General features: G+C 30.5%; 1 protein-coding gene across 1 annotated transcript; it reads right to left on the reverse strand.

The window, feature by feature from the left end:
• Positions 1-6,090: 6,090 nt before the first annotated feature.
• LOC130801962 (cytokinin dehydrogenase 4-like) lies at positions 6,091-9,916 on the reverse strand. The gene is made up of 5 exons (XM_057665939.1): positions 9,078-9,916; positions 8,412-8,539; positions 7,720-7,980; positions 6,945-7,207; positions 6,091-6,865 (listed from the first exon to the last, which is right to left on the reverse strand). Exons 1-5 carry the CDS (start codon positions 9,703-9,705, stop codon positions 6,544-6,546), a joined length of 1,602 nt encoding a protein of 533 aa, XP_057521922.1. The 5' UTR covers positions 9,706-9,916; the 3' UTR covers positions 6,091-6,543.
• Positions 9,917-24,390: the final 14,474 nt, after the last annotated feature.

Genomic DNA, 24,390 nt, shown 5'->3' on the forward strand with positions numbered 1-24,390 from the left:
AACTTTATCTTATTTAGTTAAATAAATATAGCAATTCATTAATTTAATTATTCCATGTGGCAAATCATTGTGAGTATGCCACATGAAAATTTTCAGTTCTTTTAGTTAATCGTATTGCTCACAATTTTCTCTATTTAGTTCAATAGATGTACCAATTAACCAACTTAGTTATTCCATGTGGCTCATTTTTGTGAGGATACTGCATAAAATTTTCAAGTCCTTTTAGTTAATTGTATGATATAATGTCATGCAACAAAATATAATCAACTATACCTTATTTAGTTAAATAAATATAGCAATTCATCGATTTAATTATTCCATGTGGCAAATCGATGTGAGTATGCCACATCGAATTTTCTAGTTTTTTTAATTAATAGTATGATTTTACTCAATTAGTTTATCCAATTAATTTACTCTAATGTGTATTATAATATTATAAAACACTTTAAATATGCTGACTATGATAAACATATTAATATTCAATTTTATGGTAATATATAGTACCAGATATCTTAGTATAATTAAAACACTAAAGTAACAATTATATAAATATTTCGGTTTATGTATAAAGTTATGATCGTCATCATCGTACATAGTATATTACGCTCTGGGTGTGAAAAGGAATGGTAAACGCCTAGACGTTAATACATACCCAAAAGAATAATGCGGCTAATGAATCATTTTGAGCTCGAAAAATACCTTCTAAACATTTTTATCACATAAAGATATCAAGAATAAATACAATTCTCTTGCCTAACTTATATACCTAAATTATATGCCTTATTGTTGACCAATAATATTATGTCTAAATGTTCAAAATAGATAAAATTTATCCTATCTTAAAATATATACTTATTTTCTTTATTAATAACCATATTTTAAATTTCAAATGATTATATCAAAAGTTTATTCCGAGCATTTAATTGCATTAACATATATACTTACCTCAATTAAAGACATTAAGTAATAAAAATATATTTCTATTTTTCTGTTTTACTAAAATAATAGCATAAAACATTGTCAGAATAGTTTTGATCCAATTGTGAACTATTTTCATTAATTTTTTTTAAATTTTTATCACATGCACGTAAAAATAAATTATACTCCCTCATATTCATCTAATGTGTCTCATTTGACTTTTCACCGTTTTTAGGTGGTTAAATAGGACCACATATGAAAGAAAAAAGTATAGTGTTTTTAAATTTTTATAGGAGTAAAGTGGGGTTAATAAGTGTAAAGGTGTGAAAAAGCTAAGTTTAGTAGAGATAAATTAGTAAAGATAACATACCCAAAATAGAAATGAGACATTTACAATGACTTGATCAAATAAGAAAACGAAACACTTAAAATGAATAGGAGGGAGTATCAATTAACCAATTAAATTATTCCATGTGGTAGAGATTTTATAGATTGAATGCTTGTAGCGAGGATAACAAGAAAGAGGTGTTGATTGGTGGATATGGACATATTAAACTTTAATAACGACTTTATTTGGTAAATGAATTGATTGTAGAATCTGTTACTATCACCATTCACCATGGAGTCAAAGTAGCTTACTTGTATGCAAAATGAGGAAACCAAGTCAATTACTTACATTTGACGCAAATTAAAAGCGTTACAACAAATTTGGTTTAAGATATGGGGAATTTGGGCATCAATGCGCACCTTAGCAATTAGCATCAACCTTGGGAAACCAAATCAACAAGCCTAAGAATATAGGATTCTGAAATTTTTTTATTATAACATAAAATAGACCTAAAAAATATATATATATAAAATTCCAATTTAAAATCTTACTAAAGAAATAATATATATTTTAACTGACACAATATTAGATTCTCTTACTAAAGAAAAATTCATGATAGTTTCAATTAGCGACTCGTGCAAGTAAATGCAAATCTTACTAAAGCATGAAGAATGTAATGACCACATGATGTCCACATATAAGACTACTCTTATGAGTTATGAGTATAGCAAGTGAGAGGAACACAGACACCTCAAAATATACTCCCTTTTATTTGGGTTTTGCACCAAACTAAGGAGGGGTGGTGAATTATTTAAAAGTAAGTGGAAAACTCTTTTTTTCCATGAAGGGTATTGATATTTATGTGTTCTTGTATTGTAATAGTAAGGGTAAAAAGGTAAAAAAGAATGATAAAAATAGAAATGGGACATAATTAATAAATTGACCCAATAAGTAAATATTCCTAAATCAATGAATATGAGAGAGTATTAAATAAAAGTATTGTAATACCTAATACTCCCTCCGTCCCATTGAATTTGCAGTATTTTCTATTTTAGTTCGTCTCACATAATTTGCATCATTTTTATTTTGGACAATGACCATCATTTTTTTTAATCGCATCTATATATTTTAACTTTCTTTTAATTTCATTCACACAATTTTTTTTCTCTCTTCATTTATTACTACTTTCTTAAAAGTTATTCTATTTTCTCTTTGATGCAAATCTAATAGGATAAATGAGCAAAAATTTTCAACGCATATAAGAAAAATTAAATATCTTTTCTCTCTACTTTGTATGAATTCTTTAACATGCCTCTAAAATAAATGAAAAAAGATTGCAATAATAATGTCAGATTTAACTAATAGAGAGGATAAGATGTGAGATAAGCTTAAAACTACAAATTATTAGGAAATATTCTCTTTGACATAATGGTTTTAGTTGGTAAAGATTGGTTTTAACAATTGTTACTTGTTATGAACTAAGCTATAGCATGATCTATGATACTTCCTCTTGCTTCAAAACTTTCTTTTATTTTCATCTATGAATTAACATCTATCTTCTTATTTGATTTGTTGACCACACTTGCTATACCGAAAGGTCTTAGTAAATAACGATTATTTGTAAAGTTAACAAATCACTCATATGTGGCAGGATTTCATAGGGTGAGAGTTTTGTTATTTTAATATATTTTTTTTGATTTTGTTTATTTTATTATTATTATTATTGTCTTTTATGGTAATTTACAAATTACGGTTATTAATTAGAAATTTTTGTTTGCTATACTAAGTACTAACTACAAATTCATATTTTTGCATCTCTTTGAAAGATCTGCAAATCAAAAGAAACAAAAGACATTGATTTTTCTTGGTTAGAGCAAGATGATTAGGTTTTAAGGTTTTATGTTTAAAACCTACACAATAACAAAGAAAACAGTACTTGTATCAAATCTAAACTAAATCAAACTTTCACCCCTAATTCAAACAACTCAAACATTATCCGAAACTATTAAGTTTTTTTTGTACGCATATTTGGTTAGATAACCACTATCTTAATGCATTTTCAATCATTGTTATCTGAAAGGATATTCGGTTTAGAGAGGGAAACAAGAATAATTGAGAACGAGATACATCATGTATAGAAAATATATTTGAAAACAAAATTAAATTAAAATGACTTTTTTTGCTTTAAGAATTTTTTTTTAAATGGAATTTTTTATTTTTTAGATATCATCTCGTTTTTCCTTTTTTTTTTTAGTTTGTTAATAAAGGCCAAATTACCTTTTAAAAAAGTTCATCTATATGGGAATATCAACTTAAATGATTTAGGTTGTGTTTCATAATAATTGGCAACGAATGTTCCTAGATCGTGGAACGTGGCTAAACTTCTATGGGCTATATCATCATAACTTGCATTTTCATGACAAACTACTACAAAACTAAATAATTCTGTTTATGTTGTCTAATCTGCCGCCCAAAGCATTGTAGTACTACTAGTATTGTTTATTACTTTACCCTGTTTTTACCTTACTTTTTTTTTTTTTAACAAAACATAAGTTAATGGTGTCAAATTCTGACAAAGCTAAAGATATAATCCATGTAGATTTATCATTTTCCACCATGTTTTTTGCTTTGATTTGCTTATAATCATCTCAAGTGTCACCCTAGAAACTAAAGAAGGTTAAGAGAATATATTCTTTATCATACGGAATAATTCTATTTATTTCCATCTACTGTGTATACTCTTATACGTCCCCTTACATGAGAGTCTATTGTATTAGAAATGTGGATGCGCATAGACGTTGAATATTTCACTTTAATTAAGGGGTGGTTGAGATTCGAATTCATGACCTCTTGTCACGTTGGCTTCTGATACCATGTCAAGGAACCAACTCAACCAAAAGTTTAAAATGATAGATGAAGCCCTAGAATATGTTATATACTCTTACATTGTGAATAATTTGCTATCATTGATAATTTATAAATAATCTAAAATTTGTATTTTTTTGCTGACAACACCTTTTATCACACTTTAACCAGTTATTATTGGTGCTTACCATTAAAGAGTAGTAAGGGTAGATGAAGAAGCAAAAGGAGGAAAAAAAGCGATCATAACGGCTAGTAAATTCCTACAATAACCGATTATTAGCAAAAATTATTATTAAAAAGTAAAAAAATCAAATTATTTAAAAATAATCAATACTAATAATTATTCATATCATATATCAATTGATAAAATTGTTATCAAAGAATTTTTCCTTGGTACTTTTTTAGGTGAGTTTGATTTGAAAAGGTCCAACCAAGTAAATAGGTCTCCAAGAACTAAAGCAGTGAATCTGATGCTCACATATCTTTTTCTTTGCATCTGAGTCATTACATTACAATTCCACCGTCAGATTGCAGCCCGATTTCAGGATTATGTGTGCATTCTGCAGTTGCGAAACTTGTGTTAAAATTTTAAGGGAATAAAATATTCAGAGGATCTATCCATAAAAACTAAAATGGCAATTTTCATTTAAAAATATAAGGTGTCAAATATTTGAACTTTATTATCTCTATCCAAAGTGTTAACTTCACTACTAAATACTATATGTTTTTCAAATGGTGTCATTTAATACCTCTAATAATTAAAATCACTATTAATAATTTTTGCATGAAATAAATTAAACAAATTTAAATTAACTACTTCCTCTATTCCTTAAAAAAGTTCTCATATGTATTTTAAGGTGTTCCATTTATTATTTTCATAAAGAATCTTTCTATTTATATTATATATTTTGGACAAAAATAATCTTGTTCATTATCGTTTTAACATTTTAATAATGCTTGTAATCCCCATATGTCTTACACTAACTTCATTTTAAAATTTTTATATTCCTTATGCTGCCCACATGTTTCCCACTAACTTTATAAAATATTTTTTATTAATTGTGGTCCTTATATTTTTTCCACTAAATTTCTTTTAGTATTTTTTAATGTTTATGATCACCACTTTTCTTTCTATAAACTTATTATTCAATAAAATAATATATTCACTATATACATAATTCTATTTTTTTTTATAATTCTCGTGAACATTTCTTATAAGAACTTCATTATGAAATAAAAAAAAGTATAATTTAGCTTATAAATTAAGAGTAGAATACAAATAAAAAGTAATTGATAAATAATGTAAAAAAAATTCATAGGCTTCTAAGTCTTAAAATTGATATTTTACAGTTATAGTAGGTAAGTAAAATAGAGTTAGAGTAGGGATTTTAAGAGTTATAATTGACATTTTAAGGTGAAATAGGTGTTTTAAGAGTTATCGATAGCTATAACATTAAAATAAGCATTTGGAGAAGGAAAATTGAGGCCTTGAATAGGGGGTTGTGTTAGATTTGGCTTTTTAAGTCTTAAAATATGTATTGTAAAGCTTGAATTCGACATGTATAAAAGTTTTTAGTTGCGCGCATGAGACCACCACATATAAATTTTTGTGTTTTGGTGGGGATGATCCCTCCGGCCGACACCAAGTTTCACCTCTGGGATGGAAGAAATCTGAGTGAAGGATGAGATAGCCCAAAATTTTAAGGGATACATTTTCCTATCTTTAAATAAGAAATATAACTCTCATTTATAATCTAATCTCTCAAAAACAAAATAAGAGGTATAACTCTCATTTATACTCAAATTGAATTTTGTAAAGTTTACTTTTATAATTATATATAATAAAAAATTATAAAAATTTAATATTGATAATTTTTGCATTAAAATGAATCAAATAAGATTCAACTTGATTATATTTTAACTTATAGATTAAAAATTAATTACAAATTAAGAAAAATATATAAATAATGCAATTATTTCCAATATTACAAGTAAATTAATGGGAGGAAATAATAGTTTATTGCTATACATACATCATTAAAGCTCCAAATTTGTATACAATGCAATAATGTTGCATAAAGTCGATAATAGCTAGGCTATTTAATCATTAGCATGGCTCAATCTTGAAGGGTATCTACAATCTAGGCATCTAAGCCTAATTAAGTCCCCCTACACACGTATATTATGACTACATACATAAACATATCCTTGAAAGAAAAGTTCCAACCACACTCTAATCACGTGTCCTTCTCATAATTACAGTTATTCAGAGAGTGACTAAACATTATAACCATTCCTTGAATTCTCCTTTCAGTTAAAAACTACTATCAACTAAGGGATTGTATATACTTTTTATTTTTTTTTTTATTTTATTTTTTTTTTTAGGAGAAATGTAGTTCTTAATTAAATAAAACGATGTTTTATATGTAGGGTCATGAAAATGGAATAGACTTATGAAAAATTCTATGTCCTGGTGCAAGAATTTCTAAAGGATCATAAGTAGATTTCATTTGTTTGAAGAATTCCCAAGTTGGACCAAAATGTGTTTTCCATTCTTGTTGTGTGGTGTAGTGGGCCAGATACTGCTTCACACCAAGCTGGTTTGATTCGCAATAATCTAGAATTCTTTTATTCTGACTCAAGATATGTTCTAAGCCATCATTCCCTGTTGAACTTGGTACGGCTGAAGATAGAAATGCCACCAAGTAAAATATATCTTCTTCTGGAATTACTACTGATGTTCTGTTGTCCCACCTGCAAAAACAAAAAATCCATTTTTTTAGTTTTTCTGTATGAGAAAAAATAATAGTCAAAGTTATTGTATTTGTCGTACTTGGATCTGTTGACGGGGTAGATGAGGATGGGACCGTTACTGGTGTCTTTGAGGATGTTGCCGAAGACTTGTTCTGCAAATTTGTGAATGCTGGATTTAGGAATGAAAAGATTGAGCCAAGGATGTGGTACTTCCCATAATCCTTTTGATCTTAGTTTGAGTTCTGATACATGAACTCTATCTAAGAAGTCTACATATGAAACTTCTGCTATGAAGAGTGTGGATGAAATGTAGCTTAGTTGGGATAACAACATTTTTATTTCCTGCATAATAATAAAATTGAATTAATTGTTTAGTTCTCCATATGATAAGAGTAGATACTAATATAATCTTAACGGTCTGTTTCGTTATTAGTACTAATGTGAATTTTCATGATACGTGTCATGTTATTCTCATGGTAATAAATTATAATCATAAAACATAATTTCTTTGTTCACAATTTTTTTTTATTTCCATCTAATTAGATTGTCAAATGGCAATGCATTAGAATGATTTTGTGAAGAAAATATGATTGTTTAACGAGAACAAACATGACAATTAAACTTATCAAGAGATATTCCTAGCAAAAGTACATTAACTTTACATTATCATTTTCACCATTTATAGACTTAAAGTGATCACATAAAATATTAAAGTGATTAATTACAGTTGTTAAGTAATGTTAAACTGAACACTTACAATCTCAAACTGATTAAATAGAAAAACAGCTATGAGTCCTTTTAATAATGATATGATCTGATACAAGAGTTACCGATAGTTGTATGGGTTGCTATACCTGTTCTGAAATATGAGCTTCTTGATGATTGAAGTATTTAGCCATTTCTAAACAGAAGAGTGTTTTCCCATCTGAGCTAAAGTGACTAGCTTGAACAGGATCTTGTGGGTTGAAAGATATTCTCCAATTGTTTAAAAGGCCTGTTCTGTTTATTATCACAAAACCTTCGATGTAATCAAATGTTTTCTGTGCTGATATCAGCTTTTCTTGATCTCTAACGAACGTCTTGAAATCTGAATACAAAACTCTAATCCATTTTACCTGTTTGTTTAACAAGTTCTTATGTTAATATTTGTCACTTACATAAACATACAAAAGAATATGTATATTGTTAAATTAAGCTGAATTTATTGTTAATGCCAATGTATAATCGGAAAACACAAGTTGTACACACTTCATAAGCCAAAGAGTTACCATCTCAAGGCCATATGGTGGAACAAGGGCTCTAATAACTAATAAAGTGTACACACCATCTTTAATTCATCGATGTGGGATAAATAATCCCAACATATATTGTGTGTACAAATGATCTTATAAAATGCAATTAAAACATGAGCACTCTTGTGAGGGACCGTCTCTTAGTGAGATTAGACAACCTCAAACAAGGAGCCCATATTATCATAATATGTATTAGATGAACTATCTAACCCATAAAAAAGGTGAGTTTTTTGGTGAGATAGTCTAAAACATACCATTTTAGGTGCAGGTTGTAGAGAAATTTGTGCTCGAGTAATAATCCCAAATTGTCCAAGACCACCTAAGACACTGTAAAACAGTTCTGAATTTTGCTTCTTAGAACAGTTGACAATTTCTCCTTTACCTGCATTCAAGTCAACTTCTAATAAGTTCTAGTACTATCATATAATATTTCATGATTAGTGTGGGGACTTATTAATTAGTTGCTTTCTTTTCAAACTCTGATTAAATGATATTTTTAATCAGTAGCGAATTTAAAGTATTAGTATATATATTATATAATGGGTTAATACTCATTGCATCTTTATATGTGTATAGAACCAACTTGTCTGACCCGAGGTGGGCTAGATAGATTTAGGACTAAATTCTTTTTTTAAGTCATCTCGTAATGTGTAGGGCAAAGTCGAAACAAACTGCACATTTTATATGAGACCATCTCACCATTAAACAGGTCTATACAAGCAGTCCAATTAAGATTTTTTTCATGATTGACACGTTCTTAATAAAGATTTTGTCTAAAATAAATTATTTGGTATGTTTACCAATGTTTTTGTTACAAGTGGAGTGTCTTAACTATTGTCCACTCAACCTTTTGCTATTCACAACAAAAATATAGATGATCATGTTGTTTAATTCTGATGGATTAAGGGACATAAACATACCTGTAACAACCTCTAATTGGAGGACATTACTAATTTGTGGGCCATGAAGAAAAGCTTGTCCACTAACACCAGCATTAGACAAAGTACCTCCAACAGAAAGATGAAGATAATCTGTCCAAGACTTAGGTGTCAACCCATATTTCAAACATTCATGCAGAATATTTATCCATAATTCACCTCCATAAACATCAACATAAGCTTCTTTTACACCTCCCCCACTTTGCACTACTTTCATTGGGCTAGCCCGAAGTGAGCCCATATTAATCACAATACCTTCATGGGCTTGGGCCTGCCCATGAAGAGAATGACCACACCCTCTTGCTGCAACTGTAAGCCCAGAATTCAGGCCCATTTGCCATACATACTTAACAGTATTAGCTATGTCAGAAACAGAATTTGGGTGAAGAACAGCTAAAGGGTGTTGTTGAAATCTATTGCCAAAATCTTTAGCTGCATGGGTTAATTCTTTGAAGCTAAAATGACCTTCTAAAGGAACAGTTTCTAGAAGAAGAGAAATGCTGTGAGAAGAAGGAAGTATGATAGTAGCCATGGTTGTAGCTAGGAACATGATCATGAAGGTTTTGTTAAGGTAATTAATTCTGTTTTTAGAAGTAGTTCGATACTTCATTTTGTAATTTGGTTTCTATTTTTAGGTGGGTTTTGGAGATTTGTAGATGAAAGGTGCTTGTTTTGGAGAAAAGTTTAAGGTGTGAGAGAATCAAAGGAAAATGAAGAGAATTTATAGGTGATCTTCAGTGGCTTAGTCAACTACTTTCTCATATACACGGGGTCAGAAATCGTATGGCGACTGCCTACTTTGGTGCGCATGAATTTTAAGTGTTTTTATTTCAAATTTTCGATTTAATTTACCGTTAATCTTTAATTTAGTCAGCTTTTCAGTAGTTAAATAGCCCCAAAAAAAAAAAAAAAAAAAAAAACTCTCTCCTCCTATTCACTTTAAATATTCTATTTGATTTTCAACACTATTCATCAATTTATTTTGTGTTTTGTTTTTAATCTAGAAATCTATATTAAAATATATTAAAGTGAGATCTTATTTGATTTGTCTTATTTAAAATTTTATCAATATCAACTTCTTATAATATTTACTTAAATACAATTAGATATATTTAAGATTAAAAACATACATTGACAAATGTGCCAAAATCAAATGAAACATTTAAATGAATAAGAGGGAGCATTTAATAATGACTTTTAAGTCAGCTAAAATTAAAAAACTATTATAAAAGATATTTTTTATTAACTTTTAACTTTTTAACACATTTTACACTAATATATAACCAACATCCAATTGATTTACAGTACAATTCTTTAACAGTAGACTTAATAATAAGCGTAATAGTTAATAAATCATTCTATACTTAAGAGTTAGTTAGACAAGTCAGTTTCTCCGACCAATAGTTATTTGCCAAATATACACTTTGTTTATATCTATCCTTTGGTGCCTCGTGTAGATTCCATCAGATGTACAAAGCCACAACAAAATAAAGATTTCACCAAATCTATTTGAACACTTTTTCCCCACAGTATCCAGCACAATGGGCATTTTTTCTAATCGATGGGACTACTTGTTCAAACTATACAACACCTTATTTTTAATTAACACACGTTAACGATCGATAAGTAAAGATCCCTTTTATGCATAGATTATTTTTGTATAAAATTCAATTTACTAGTCAAGTTAAATTTGCAAAAAAATTCGTAAATTTACGATATTTAATTTTAAATATGGGTTTAGAAGAAACTTAATAGGTAAGAAGGAAATATATTTGAAATTGATTTGTCTCATAGGCTGTGATAATCGAACTTATATTTCAACACTAGACGAAACAATGATCCTCAACAGAATATATTATGTGTGCATATTTTCGTTTTATAGATGGTAATAATTGAATTTCTATAGCAAGGCTAAAGAAAAGTGTATGAACACTAAGCCAATTCATAATTTTGATTAAACATAAGATATTATGCGTACAGATTTTTGCGTTGCACACAAGGTAATGTCATACTTATGTTTGCATGGGAAAATAAAACATAAATAGAATTGAGGATTGGTGGGGTTTTGGATATTGTGTGTACAAATCTTAGGGAAAGATTTGATAAGAAGGAATATATGAAGACTGAAGAGTAGTATAAGTAAATCTGTTGAAGAAGAGCAATCCAGGAGGTACAAAATGGGGCCATGGGACATGTGAAGAACAAATGGGCTAGTCTTAATAGGGGAGGGTGTGGGTGAAAGGCATGCCATTCATGATCTTTGTGGACCATAATTGGGTAGTTTTGATGTATTTGAGAGAATGATAGATAGGACATTTAGGGGGCTCATTGCCTCATAGCATTGGACAAAATCACAAAATAGCTAAATCTTAAAAGACTGATCTGGCTATTTAATTAATTGATTTGAGGTTTTAAGTCCCAACAACTTGACAAAATCAAGAATCATCCTCTCTTTATTGTGCAATTTTTATGCTCAAGTTCAATGCAGCAATTCTATTGCAATTTCTATATCATTAATTACCTTATTTTTGTTTTTAAGTTTTGGATCTTTAATTGATTCGTTTTATTTTGGATTCTTCCATGTCAGATAATGACTTATGATTCGCAATACTATGCTCATACGACAATGACAACAAGATTATCGATAATATGTTTTTCTAAGCAAAGATTGTCGTTTATATGATTCAAAATAAATAACACAAATTCTTGTATGAGATGGTCTCAGTGTGAGATATGCCTCATATTTGGATTAAATAGTCTAATAATAGAAACTTTTCTCATCAATAAATATGCTCACGATCAGATGGTCTCATACAAAAGTGACTAAATAAATAAATGTGAGAATCAAAATATAGTTACTTGTTTTCCTTTTCTTATCAATAAATAAAAAATGATCACTTGATTGAGTCAATCAGATTGGATTTTTGTTCGAAATGCTTCGAATAGATGTATAGTAGTGGCTTGGAAACAAAAAATATTGATGTCCGACCAATGACCTCAAAGAAAAATATGATCCGAAAGTAGTGGTTATTGTCCTTGTTTGGATTTCTCCTGAGGTTTATGTAGTTGTACCAAGTACCACCGCCGGTGCACGACACTTGGACATTTAGCAGATTAACTCCAAGGGTGTTAATCTTGGGAATAACAACTCTTTAATTATCCATGTTATATTTCCTCCGTTCCATAATACTTGCTATTAATAGTTATATTTTTTCACACAATATATCACACTCATAACAAGTATATAAACGGAGAAAGTAGTTCCATTTCACCATGTCCCGTCTTGTCATTCAAGTTACAAAATATTTGAAACAAAAAAAAAAAAAAATAGTTGTAATGCGAATTTGAGCTCAGCATCTCATGTAGTCCTAAGTCCATACTCAAACATCTCCCTGATACTACAACTAGCACCAACTTCTACAATGTATATAAAAAAAATTTTAAAAAAAGACCTTTCATCTTCTATAAGTGTCATTGATATGTAACACTAGAACAATAAATTTTTGGAGTCTTCACATTTAATGAATTTGAATTAAAATTCTTTCATGTTGGTTCACCATAGCATGTATTCAAACTACAATAGCAATGCAGAAGCTAGTTTTTATCTTGACTACTTCATATGGGGTTGACTTGAGTTGAAAATAACTCAACTAAAAATGATTCAACCTAAAACTCGTTCGTCTAATTGTTTTGACTAGAGTATTTCTATAATAGTTTTTCAAAAATTTACGCTAATTTATTGCAAAATAATGTTATTATAGATGTGTTACAAGTATAAGTACTACACTATTTGTAATCCCTTCAAATTGACTATGAAACTTTTCTAAACAACAAAAGGACACTAAAAGATAAGTTTGCGACAACCGAATTCAAGTCGCTTGAAAACCTGATATTTATATATAAGAGGTGTGAGAACACTTTCCTTTTGTTACATTTTTCCTACAAGGGTGCTTGGGATGATGGTGAAATTTATAATGTGATACAACCTATACAACAATATTCTAGCACAGAAGATATTGCAAGAGTAAGACAAAGTATTGTAGATGGATTATGAACTTTGATAGCAATGAAAGTTAATTACTCCTTCAAAGACAATCTCTTGTAAAGAAGCTAAGAAACGGGAAAAAGATGAATATTCTAAGAGAATTTAGAAATTTGTCTCTAAGAATTGGGTGGAATTCCGTTTGCATACTCCTATTTATAAAAGACAATATCAAACAATTCCTACTAATGAAACAAGTTTGTTTAATCCAAACCAAGCTTATGAAATAAGAGATTGTTTCATTCAAAGCTCATCAATAAAACAAGATGAAGTTTCATTAGATTCAACCTCTATAAAAAAGTTATCAATCATTAGTGATAATTGAAGTCAAACAACACTAACAAGATAAACTAACAAAACCTCAAAAACGAAAAAGAGGGCAGGCGACGAGTCGTTGCCAGAAAAGATGACTCGACTTTAGGTTCTCTCTCTCAAATGAATCACAGCAGTAACCAAGCAACGACTTGTCGCTTACGGGGCTATGAGTCAGCTTTGCTAACTCCAATTTGCAATTTTCCTTTTAAAGCATATTATGGAGTTGCTATTTATTACATATTTTCCAACCACTATACTTACTATGTAGTTTATTGAAAAAGAGATCTTTATATACTCTAAATCTCCAATATATTTATTAGTATTATTAAAAAATTAAATGAATAAAAAAAAAATACAAGGTGAAAAGATAAAATAGTCAAATAAAAAATCATATTGATCTAGTAATGCCAAGTTAATGCCTAGGATGCTGGTAGGGAACATAGGTAATCTAGGATGCTTCAAATCTTGAATTAGGGTTATTTGAATATCAAATCAAGTACAATCACTAAACAATGGTGTATCGTTAATTAGCAAACTATAAGGCCAATAAAAAAACAACACTCTTTATCTGTTCCCTATCGTGCTTCAACACCTTCTTGTCACTGCCTTCTTGCCGGAGCGATTAGATGTCCTTTGCTCAAATTTAAACATTATATATAAATTGGACAATTTACAATAGATAAAATATTTTCCATTATTTAGGTGATCGATTATGACGTTTTACTATAAACTAATATTAATCCCAATACTTATTACATTAGTTTGCTAATAATTTATATTGAGTCCTATAAAGTCATACATATAAATATTAATAAGTCAAAATTGTACCAAAAAATAAAAGATTCTTACTGGTATTATGGTGGCAGTATATTACAAAGTAAGACATATTAAGAGATAATCTATTTTTATTATGTTACTTGAAACTTAAGTAATATAAAGGTACATATATCTTCATCATGTAATTTGAAGAAGATAAATTTTCTAATATAATATTTTGATGTCATAATTCCAAAATATCTACCTTTTCAACGTACATTTGTTCGGTACTTGTAGACTAACAATAAAATAACAATGATTGCACTTATTTAATTATTTATAATATTTACTTGTTGGGGGTGTTTGGCAATTGATTATTGGTTGTTGGTTATTGGCTTTTTTGGTGGCTATATAGTTTGGCCATCTAGAAATGTTAGTTGTTTTAATTTGTTGGCTTTAAGCTAGCTGAAAAAGCCAGCTATTATAAAGATATTTGGTAAATTTAGATATTGGTTGTTTATTAGAAAAAAGTAGGTTAATAAGCCAAAAGCCAACCAAAAAAGCTAATTAGAGTAGCTTTTTTATTTTGACTTAAAGGCCAGCTTTTCAACTGACATAAAAGCCATTTACCATATATTTTCTTTGGCTGTTTGACAATGAACAAGCTAAATGTCAAAAGCTAAAAGCTAAACAATAAGCCATTTACCAAACAACCCCTTGTAATTTTAACTACAATCTTCTCATCGTTTATATTTTGTACATTATTTATTATAGTAATTTTTAATGTCAAAATTTTGATGTAAATTAAACAAAAAAGGTGATATTATCTCTACAATCGTCAAGAGAACAAAGGGCTTGTTTCTATGGATGATACTAATTTGAATAACATTTTTTTTACAAAAAGGTTAGTGGAAGAAATATATTTGTAACAGCCACAAATAATCAGCTACTTATACTAGATTAATTAGAACAAACATGGAAGCTTAACGTGTTATTGACACTACAAGAAAACTTGTTTTTAGCAACAAGTTTTAGCAACGACTATATTATTTTCGTTGCAAAAAATACAAATTGTTGCGAAATCCATTGTTGTTGCTAAAATAATCGTTGTCATAAAAAAAAGAGTGCGGGCTTTGAAATAATTAATATTTGTTTTTTGCAACGATACCAGTCGTTGCTATAAAGCATTATTAGGTAACGCAACAACACGAGTCGTTGCGAAAAATTATTTTATGTATTGCCAACAATGTCATTGCAAAAAAAAAAAATTGAAAACCAAAAACACGGGAAATTGGAGAAAGAGAGAAAGCTTGCTTCAGAAAGCCAAGCCTCACGCGACGCGAAACAGCAAAATCGCCTCCTCCCTGCTTCAAGCCTCCTGCCTACTTGCCTCGCCTCCGGCCTCCCCACGTCGACGTCGTACCTCCGGCACTCCTGTCCCTGCCTCCCCAGTGCCACCGGCCACCGCCGTCACGCCGTACGTGTAATCGTTTATAAGCCCTAATTTTTGAATGTTGGTTTTGTCGATTGTTGTTTACTCGTTTTGATGCCGGTTTTGATAATTGATATTGATTCTCTATTTCTCTTGATCTTGATGTTCTGAATCAAATGTTGAAGATGAATGTTGGTTTTGATGCTGGTTTTGATTTTTGAATGTTGGTTTTGTCGAGTATGTCGACTGTGGTTTACTCGTTTTGATGCTGGTTTTGATAATTGATTTTGATTCTCTATTTCTCTTGATCTTGATTTTCTGAATCAAATGGTGAAGATGAATGTTGGTTTTGAATGCTGGTTTTCATCATTCGCTTTCTTTTTGATTTTATGGTGAAGATGAATCAAAATATGAATGCTGGCCTGGTTTTGATGCTGGTTTTGATGCTTGAATGTGGGTTTTGTCGACTGTCGTTTACTCGTTTTGATGCTGGTTTTGATAATTGATATTGATTCTCTATTTCTCTTGATCTTGATGTTCTGAATCAAATGGTGAAGATGAATGTTGGTTTTGAATGCTGGTTTTCATCATTCGTTTTCTTTTTGATTTTATGGTGAAGATGAATCAAAATATGAATGCTGGTTTTGATGCTTACGGTTTTGATTTTTGAATGTTGGTTTTGTCAACTGTCGTTTACTCGTTTTGATGCTGGTTTTGAACCCTAATTATAATTTCTTCATTTATGAACCCTAATTCCCTAAATTCCTAATTATAATTTGTTGATTTACTGATTTGTTTCATTATTTCTTCATATCAGCTCTTCAATTTCTTGTTTATTCATCTCTAAATCTGTAATTTTTTTCCATGATTGTGCTTCTTTGACTTTGCAGGATGAAAACTGATAAAAAACCACCGCTTGCGACCTTGCGAAATCTCCGATGAGGATTCGTGGGCGTCGATCAGTTCTAAAACCATCTAACACAAATACACCTTTTCGTACACCAGGTATTTTTCTAATCAACACTGTTAATGAGTTTGTTTTTTGTATTACATTTTTATTTCTGAGTTGATAATGCTGCTTATTTTTCCAATTAATTCACAAAAGCTTTTTTTATTTATAAATTTTATGAAAAATTTCCATTAGAAATCCTAAATAGCCTTATAATTCATGTTGCTGTTTTTTATCCGGAATTGTCAAATAATTCAAGAGATTCTGTTGCATTTTTTCTCTTTGGTGTTTATGGGTACTAATAATTTCTTCCATTTACTAGAAAGTTTTATGAAAATTTTTAAATAATAATCTGAAATACCTGTATTTCTTTGGAATTTGTTCGTGTTAGGTTCTTCAAGATAAGATTTTTCTGGGTTTTGGGTTTTTGTCGGTCAGAAATTCTTCTATAATATTAACATTCAGTACTTTGAAAATTGGGTTCAATTATGTTCCTTTGATGAATTGGAATGAACTGAAAAAAATTGTAGATTTCTCGTTACGTAAGTTGTTTATGTCAAAATATCAACTCAACTATCGTATTTTGTTCGATTATCCGATTATCCGATTTCAAAAAAATTTATTCGATTATCCGAACGACATGACGTTCGTATTTTGTACCCCAGCATTGATACTGTTTGATATGATTGCTTTGCTGTAGGTCTTCTCATTTGTTTTTGGAGATGGTGATCCAAATCAAGGAATTGAAGAGAAGAGGTGGAAGCTGGTAATGTTTGAGCATTGAAATTAGATTGTTCTTTTCAAATTGAAGCTGGTAATGTTTATTCAAGTTGATTTGTATGTTATATCATAAGGTAAGTACTATGCTGGATATAGTGGGATCCGTAATTCTATATTGGTGTATGTTTGCTGTTCTCTTCTTGAGTTTATTCAAAATAAGACGAAAAAGTATTAGAATACGAGGTAGCTAATTAAGTACGTTATTTCATGAGTTATGTACTATGCTTATGTGCTGCATATAGTGGGATCCATAATTCTGTATTGGTGTATGTTTGCTGTTCTCTTTTCGAGTTTGTCCAAAATAAGACTAAAAAATTAATAGAATATGAGGTAGCTAATAAGTTAAGACCATTTGAGCTCTCTTACAGGTCATTAGTTTCATGGGTTAGTTTGAAAGGCGGGGCTTCAACAAAGTACTTTACATGTTTATTGCTTGGAGAGTTTTGAATGGATGTTTTGCTTATTTTGCAGATTCAATACAAACGGAGGTGTCAGATTCAATGGAAGCAGATGAAATTGAAGCATCAACTATGGAGATTGAGAATGCAAAGTGCCTATCACTTGTAAATTTTTACATGAAAACTTGTATATGGTAGGAGAATTATTTTGGAAAATTGGTTATACGTTACATGTATATGAATTACGTGTATTTTTGACACACGATAATATTTGGGACGTGTAATATTTTGGGATACAAATTAATATATAATGATAATCGGTGATATTAGTTTAGTTGGTTATAAATTATTTATTATTTTAATTGTCTAGTTTATATATAGATTGTAGATTGTTTTAGAAGATAACAAAGTCGTTGCGAAAAATGTGTACATTTTTTGCAACGGTAATAGTTGTTGCTAAACACATTAATAACAAATTTACTTAATTGTTTTCCCTACAGTAAAGTCGTTGCAAAAGATTGACTATCATGTATTGCAACAACTTGAATTGTTGTGAAAAACATATATTTAACAACGAAAACAGTTGTAGCTAAAAATGCAGAAAATTTGGCAACGAGCTTTTTTGTTACTAAAAACGTTGGAAGGAATTGCAACGATACTTCTTTTGCAACAATAGATCTCGTTGCAAAAAACAGATACCTTTTGCAACCACCATAGTCGTTGCTAAAACCTTTAGCTACGGCTGTACCCACAACAATGGAATTCGTTGCAAAAAACATTTTTAGCAACGAAATCAGGTTTTTAGCAACGACTTTTTCTATTGCTAAAAACAAGTTTTCTTGTAGTGTGAGCTGCTACTTTGACAATATAATCAATTACTAATTTGATTATATTACCACTTAAACAACTACCTGAAGGTTTAAATATCAAATTTTAAAATATATTCAAAGAAATTACATTTCGTATAGTAAATTAAATAATTCTCAAGAATTTAAATACATTTTTTAATACATAAATATTTGCAGAAAATCCAATTGAGATTCGTTTGTGAATCAAATATCCAAAAAAATTTTACTTTGACATTAAGAGTTACCTTATCAGTATAAAATAATAATTTCAAAATACAATCAACCATTAGCACAATTGCCGCACATTTTAAGCGTAGCTCACCTTGTAGGATCGAATATTGTCTCAAATAATTCAAAATAAGCACTAAAATAAAAAGGAATAAAAGATTTTTTTATTTACATTATTCATTTATATGATTGTATAAGATTACTTTGCTTATTATTGATCTTTGTGCTTTCAGCTGTCGTAGACCTTGTCGATCTAAAATATATCACCCTTAAGAATAAGTTCAAAGAACAAAATCATATACACATTTCATATAGGTTTAATTCTAGTAATTAGAAATATATATAGTTATTTACTAGATACATTTTCATAGGCTTAATCATAAATCCTAAGAGATTCGTTAGTGTCTTATTAATAGATTAACTCCTCTCGCTATCATTTACTCGATTATTGAGGTCTGAGGTCGTCTCCCTATAACTTTGGCGCTTGCAAGTGTATTATGTTAATCTCACTATATCAGCATGCTGCCTTGGGAAAATGACGAGAACACACACTCACACACGGGGTTATAAAGAATGTCACTATCCTTGGAATGGTACTTTTATTTGGGTAATGCCCGCATTCTGCCTTACTTATGTGGACTGGCATGTTCAGTCCCATTGAAAAGCCCGAATGACCGAAATTCATATATTTAGTACGTCGTTTACGACACCAATCTTGGAGAAAATAAAGAAGGTGGCGAGAGAAAATAATTAACAAGATTTAATTTTTATTTTTAACGATTCAAAAAGTGAACAATAAAAAGGCTGGAAGATGAAAATTTGACCTACTTAAAAGGTGGAGAGTGTTTTAGGGTTTTTAATTTAAACAAGTAAAAAACTTTTAACAAAAATCTAACAATAAAAGCAAAAATTCAAACAAATCAAACAGAAAATTTAACATGCCTTTAATATTTCGATTTTTTCGGTTTTTCAGTTTTGTTAGACCCTAAACCGAGTCCAAAACGAACACCGAATTATAATTAAAAGTCAGTCCAAACGAAACCAAATTTAAAATATAGTCAAACCAAATCACTTATTCGATTTGGTTTGGTTCGGTGTTCAGTTTTTCACCAAATTACTTGCACCCCTAATTCGAACAAGCATGTATTTTGAGCTTGAACTTTTGCTTTGTTTGTTGGTATTAACCAAGTTAGATGATTTGATGATCACAAACATGGTTTGAAATTAAAAATTAAGTTGGATAACATAATATGTGAGAATTCTTTGATAAATCCCATTTTAGGTACCATAATACTATACCATACAATCATTCCCAATAAATCCCTTGCATAGCAAGGGTGTGAGGTATCAAACTAATTACAAACCTTGTCCTTACACCCTTCAAAGAGAAGGCATGAGAAATATGGTCATAGAGAATCCCAAATAAGAGTCTCACGTGAGTCGTACCAAGTACATACTAGGAAGCTATCCGCACAAACTAGGGCCGATCCATTATAAAATGATAACTCTCTATTTTACCCTTATTTTATGCTTATTTAGTTTACATTCTCATCTAGTTGTTATTCTTTCTTATTAGTTTTATAGGATTTAATCGCCCTTGTGTAGGTTATATTGTGTTTTGCTCGTTTTTACAAGAGTGGTCACCTTTTCCCGAGCAAAGCAAGTTAGGGACGATGCGTCCCTAATCCCTCAGAGGTTTTGGAGAGGGAACGGAGCTAAACCGAGGATAGGAGATAGTCCCAAGCACTCATATGAAGGCAAGGCGGCAAGAGGACCTTGACATGAGCATTTTGGGAGATTTTTATGAGATGATCGGTCGATCACTTTAGATTGATCAGTCGATCTCATTTGGCAGCATTTCCAGAAGCAGTATGTAGTAGTAGCATGAGATCGATTGATCGATCCTATTCATTTCAACTCCAGAAGGTTCATGGTGACAATAGTTGAGATCGATCAGTCGATCTCTTTAGATCGATCGATCCCTTTTCGAGAGACCTCAATGCATTTGTGATGAGCAACAGCTGAGATTGATCAGTCGATCTCTTTAGATCGATCGATCGATCACTTCTCGAGTTAAACCTTTGGCTTTTCCAATTCAAGTGCACGTTTTCCTAGGGCCCAATTATGATTTGGACTACCTTCTAAGGGTATAATATCTATTTTTAGTAGAGGTCTTAGGTCATGAGTGGTGTTTTCCTATATATAAGGCTTGATGTAATAGCAAAAAGGGGAGGCCCTAGAATAGTTTTAGCTTAACCTATTGTAGGTTATTTTTGTTTATAGCTTTCTATTTTGTTTTTTATTTGTCTAAAGAACCCTAGATTTTATGTTTTAGCATTTCAATTAATTTGTAATCAAATTTATCTTCTGATTTTGATTCTTTCAAGTATTCTCTCTATTCTCTCACTATTTTTGGGTTTATGTTCATCTCAACTTCCATTGTTGAAAGTTGAAGCTATTGCGATTTCTGGGTTTTATATCTTTGATTACCAATCACTCCAAAACTTTGTAGGTATATTCCTTCTTGCTCTAATCACGTTATTTCTTTGTTAGTTTGCAATTTCATAATGGTTTGTGAGTAAGGGATCAATGAGAGTTGAACCTTGCACTTACCCCACAGATTTGGATTTTCACCCTTCGCCTACGAGAGTAGGGAAGGATTGACGGGTTGTTGGATGTTTGTTGCCCGTGGGTCTTATTCTCGGTCACGAGAGTGAGGGGAATGGGATTCTCGGAGGCGATCCCAAGCCCGATATAGGATCGGATCGCTCTTCGTATTTGAATCCACACCTTTACAATTAACCCGATGTTGACCCATAACTTGTCATATGAAGTCCATTGCATGTAAGTCAGCCCCTACCCCAGTGTTTTCTTTCTTTATTGTTTTTGTTAGCTACAATCATAGTTTAAACCATCATCTACCCCTATCTTATGTTATCCCAATACCTAAGAGGCCCTAAGTCTCGCATTCCACTCCTTGTGTTCGACCCGTATGTGCTACAACACCGTGCACTTGCGGTAACTCACTATTTGAGATAAATTTGTGTGAACATAAAATAATAATGGATAAATAACAACAAACAGCAACATTTATACATGAGTACTAAAAGCATAATTAACTATGTAGAAAAATGTATGTAAACCGAAACAAATAGAAGATTATAAAAGATGCAGGTAATCAAAAGTCGAGGACAAGGATTTGACGTGTCCAACAACTTCTATTTCCAGTCAGGTCCTATGAGAGGTGTAGCGATGTATGTCTAATTTAATTTGATCCTTCTACGTTATCTTAAGTTTACCCCGACTATATACTCTTACTCAAAAGTAAGATGTGTTTTACGATTTTGACGGGTGTGTCAACAATCTTTCTCTTTACATGTCTAAATCATTTCAATCAGTTTAAATCATTTCAATCAGTTTTAAGCTATTAATGTTAATTACTAGCTATTGCAATGACCTACAAAAAGGTTTAATTCAGCTATGACTCCACGTACCTTTTTTCATCAAAACATTCAGCATTTTCCTTTCCTATTCAATAATCCAAGTTGAGTGTGGTGCTAAGTCCATACCTTTATAAAGTGAGTACACACTTGTGCGACGGAGAGTGTTGACCTTATGGAAGTATTGATTGTGATTTGTACCTACCCCAAAACATCTCTTGTTTAAGACAACTTTTTTTTTCATTACACTAAACAAATAAAGTACTATTTTAAATTTCTTCCCTAGTAACATTTTGTTAAAGAATTTGATTTGGTCTCAATTGGAACATATATTATCTTATGTAGAAAAATGTTGAATTTAATTCTCACATAATAATCCTCTTTTTGTATCAGATTAACATATAATTAAAAACTGTTAGAAATGTTCAATAATCAAGTTGATATTTGTAAGTCGTTAAACGTAATTTAGTGAGTATACAATGAGACTTTAACTTAGTGGACATTGAGTAACGTTTATGTTTTACTAGAGACCGATATACGTCACTGAACCATTATTTGATAATGATACGAGCTTAACGTTGCTAAACCTATAGGGTCACACTATATCAATGCGTGAGATCATTTTGTGTGTTTGGACCTATATTAGTCTAGGTTTATATGACTAATCTAATTGGACTAGATATCATTCATAATCTCACTATTTAATATAATGGTTATACCAACTAAATAAAATTAAGTATGTAACTACTTAGCATTAACCTTTAATGTTTTTTATGAGACTCTTCAAAACACCCAATTGAGCTACTAATTAATTAGCATTATTAGGTATAACCGGCATTCATATAGAATGAGATTTCCAAAGTCTTTAAAAGAAAAGGTTATATGTGTTTTCAAAGATATAGCTTAAGCCACACATTAGGTTTTGTGGGTTTTCTGTAAAAAAAAAAATTTGAGAGCAATTCTGAGTAAAAATACAAGGGTTCTATACATATAAAATTAGTTTAAGGACATGTTTAGATTGGATGTAAATATTAAGGTTGAAAAAAAAATTAAAATAAGAAAATGAAGTTGATAAATAAGAAATTAGTGATATTTGATTCTTGTAGAAATGGAAGAATAGTTACAAAGTGATGAAAAATGAAGAGAGCTCTTAATTTTATGGGGTATATGTTTATCCTAGAGAAGGGTGAGGGAATGTATTGGGAAATCATCTTATTTTTCCTTTATTATTTTTAGTTAATACTCATTTCATCTTTCACAACTATGTCAACTACTTCAAATGCATCTCTATTTGCTTTTATTTCATTAGTTTGACTTAATTTTCCCCATGAAATATGTACACTTAAATTAAGTATGCCCTAAGAATTGTTATTAAAAACATCGTACTAGTATACGAGATGTGGGTGGACTACACTAGAGGAACTTCATTTGCTGTTCTAGTCTCGTGATTATATTTTGCTAGTGGATTCACGCTATGAAAGTATAATTTTTCATCCCGATATTTACTTATTTCATTTCATGTCAATAATTGAATCTTAAAAAAATTTTAGTTTTTCGAATGTTAAAAAGACTACAACCCCTCGAAAACTAAGTTTTTGTGATAGAACCTTATATTTCTATATTTTAAATATTATAACAAAAGTAATATTCTTATAAAAAGAAGCACACATTCAATAGAAGAAAAGAAAGCGATACTTCTACAAGTTAGCAAGAGGCAGCTGTATTTTAGGCACTATGAACACATGTTAACAGTTGAGCCACTTTGATTGTCAAAGAATCATTTATATTGTGTGGAAATCTCCAATGTGAAGTTTACAAATGAGAGTATAAGAATATGTCAGGACTCCAGACAAATTCACTCGCAATCGACTCACTACAGCCCTTCGTCAACTTTCATTACAATCCTTATCCAACTCGCATCGTCTGTAAGACTCGTTTACAACCCGTTTTATTTTTAACCCGATTCTTTTTAAAACCTTGAAATTAAGGGTTGAATAAGGGTCTCCAATAGGCCTTGGGCCCGTTGCACAGCTATAGTCAGGAGTATGTCAGAATTCTGGACAGCATCAACTACAAACTGTTGAATGTTGACCCCTACTTCATTAAG

Source organism: Amaranthus tricolor, chromosome 15, assembly GCF_026212465.1.
Source record: "Amaranthus tricolor cultivar Red isolate AtriRed21 chromosome 15, ASM2621246v1, whole genome shotgun sequence".
Lineage (NCBI taxonomy): Eukaryota > Viridiplantae > Streptophyta > Magnoliopsida > Caryophyllales > Amaranthaceae > Amaranthus > Amaranthus tricolor.

What these genes read in the sequence shown, in the direction of transcription:
- LOC130801962 (XM_057665939.1), bottom strand. Translation starts at nt 9,705, where the DNA reads ATGAAGTATCGAACTACTTCTAAAAACAGAATTAATTACCTTAACAAA. An exon ending in TACAACCTGCACCTAAAATG is followed by an intron (nt 7,981 to 8,411) that starts GTATGTTTTAGA and finishes TTAAACAAACAG; the next exon opens with GTAAAATGGATTAGAGTTTT. An exon ending in AAGCTCATATTTCAGAACAG is followed by an intron (nt 7,208 to 7,719) that starts GTATAGCAACCC and finishes ATTATTATGCAG; the next exon opens with GAAATAAAAATGTTGTTATC.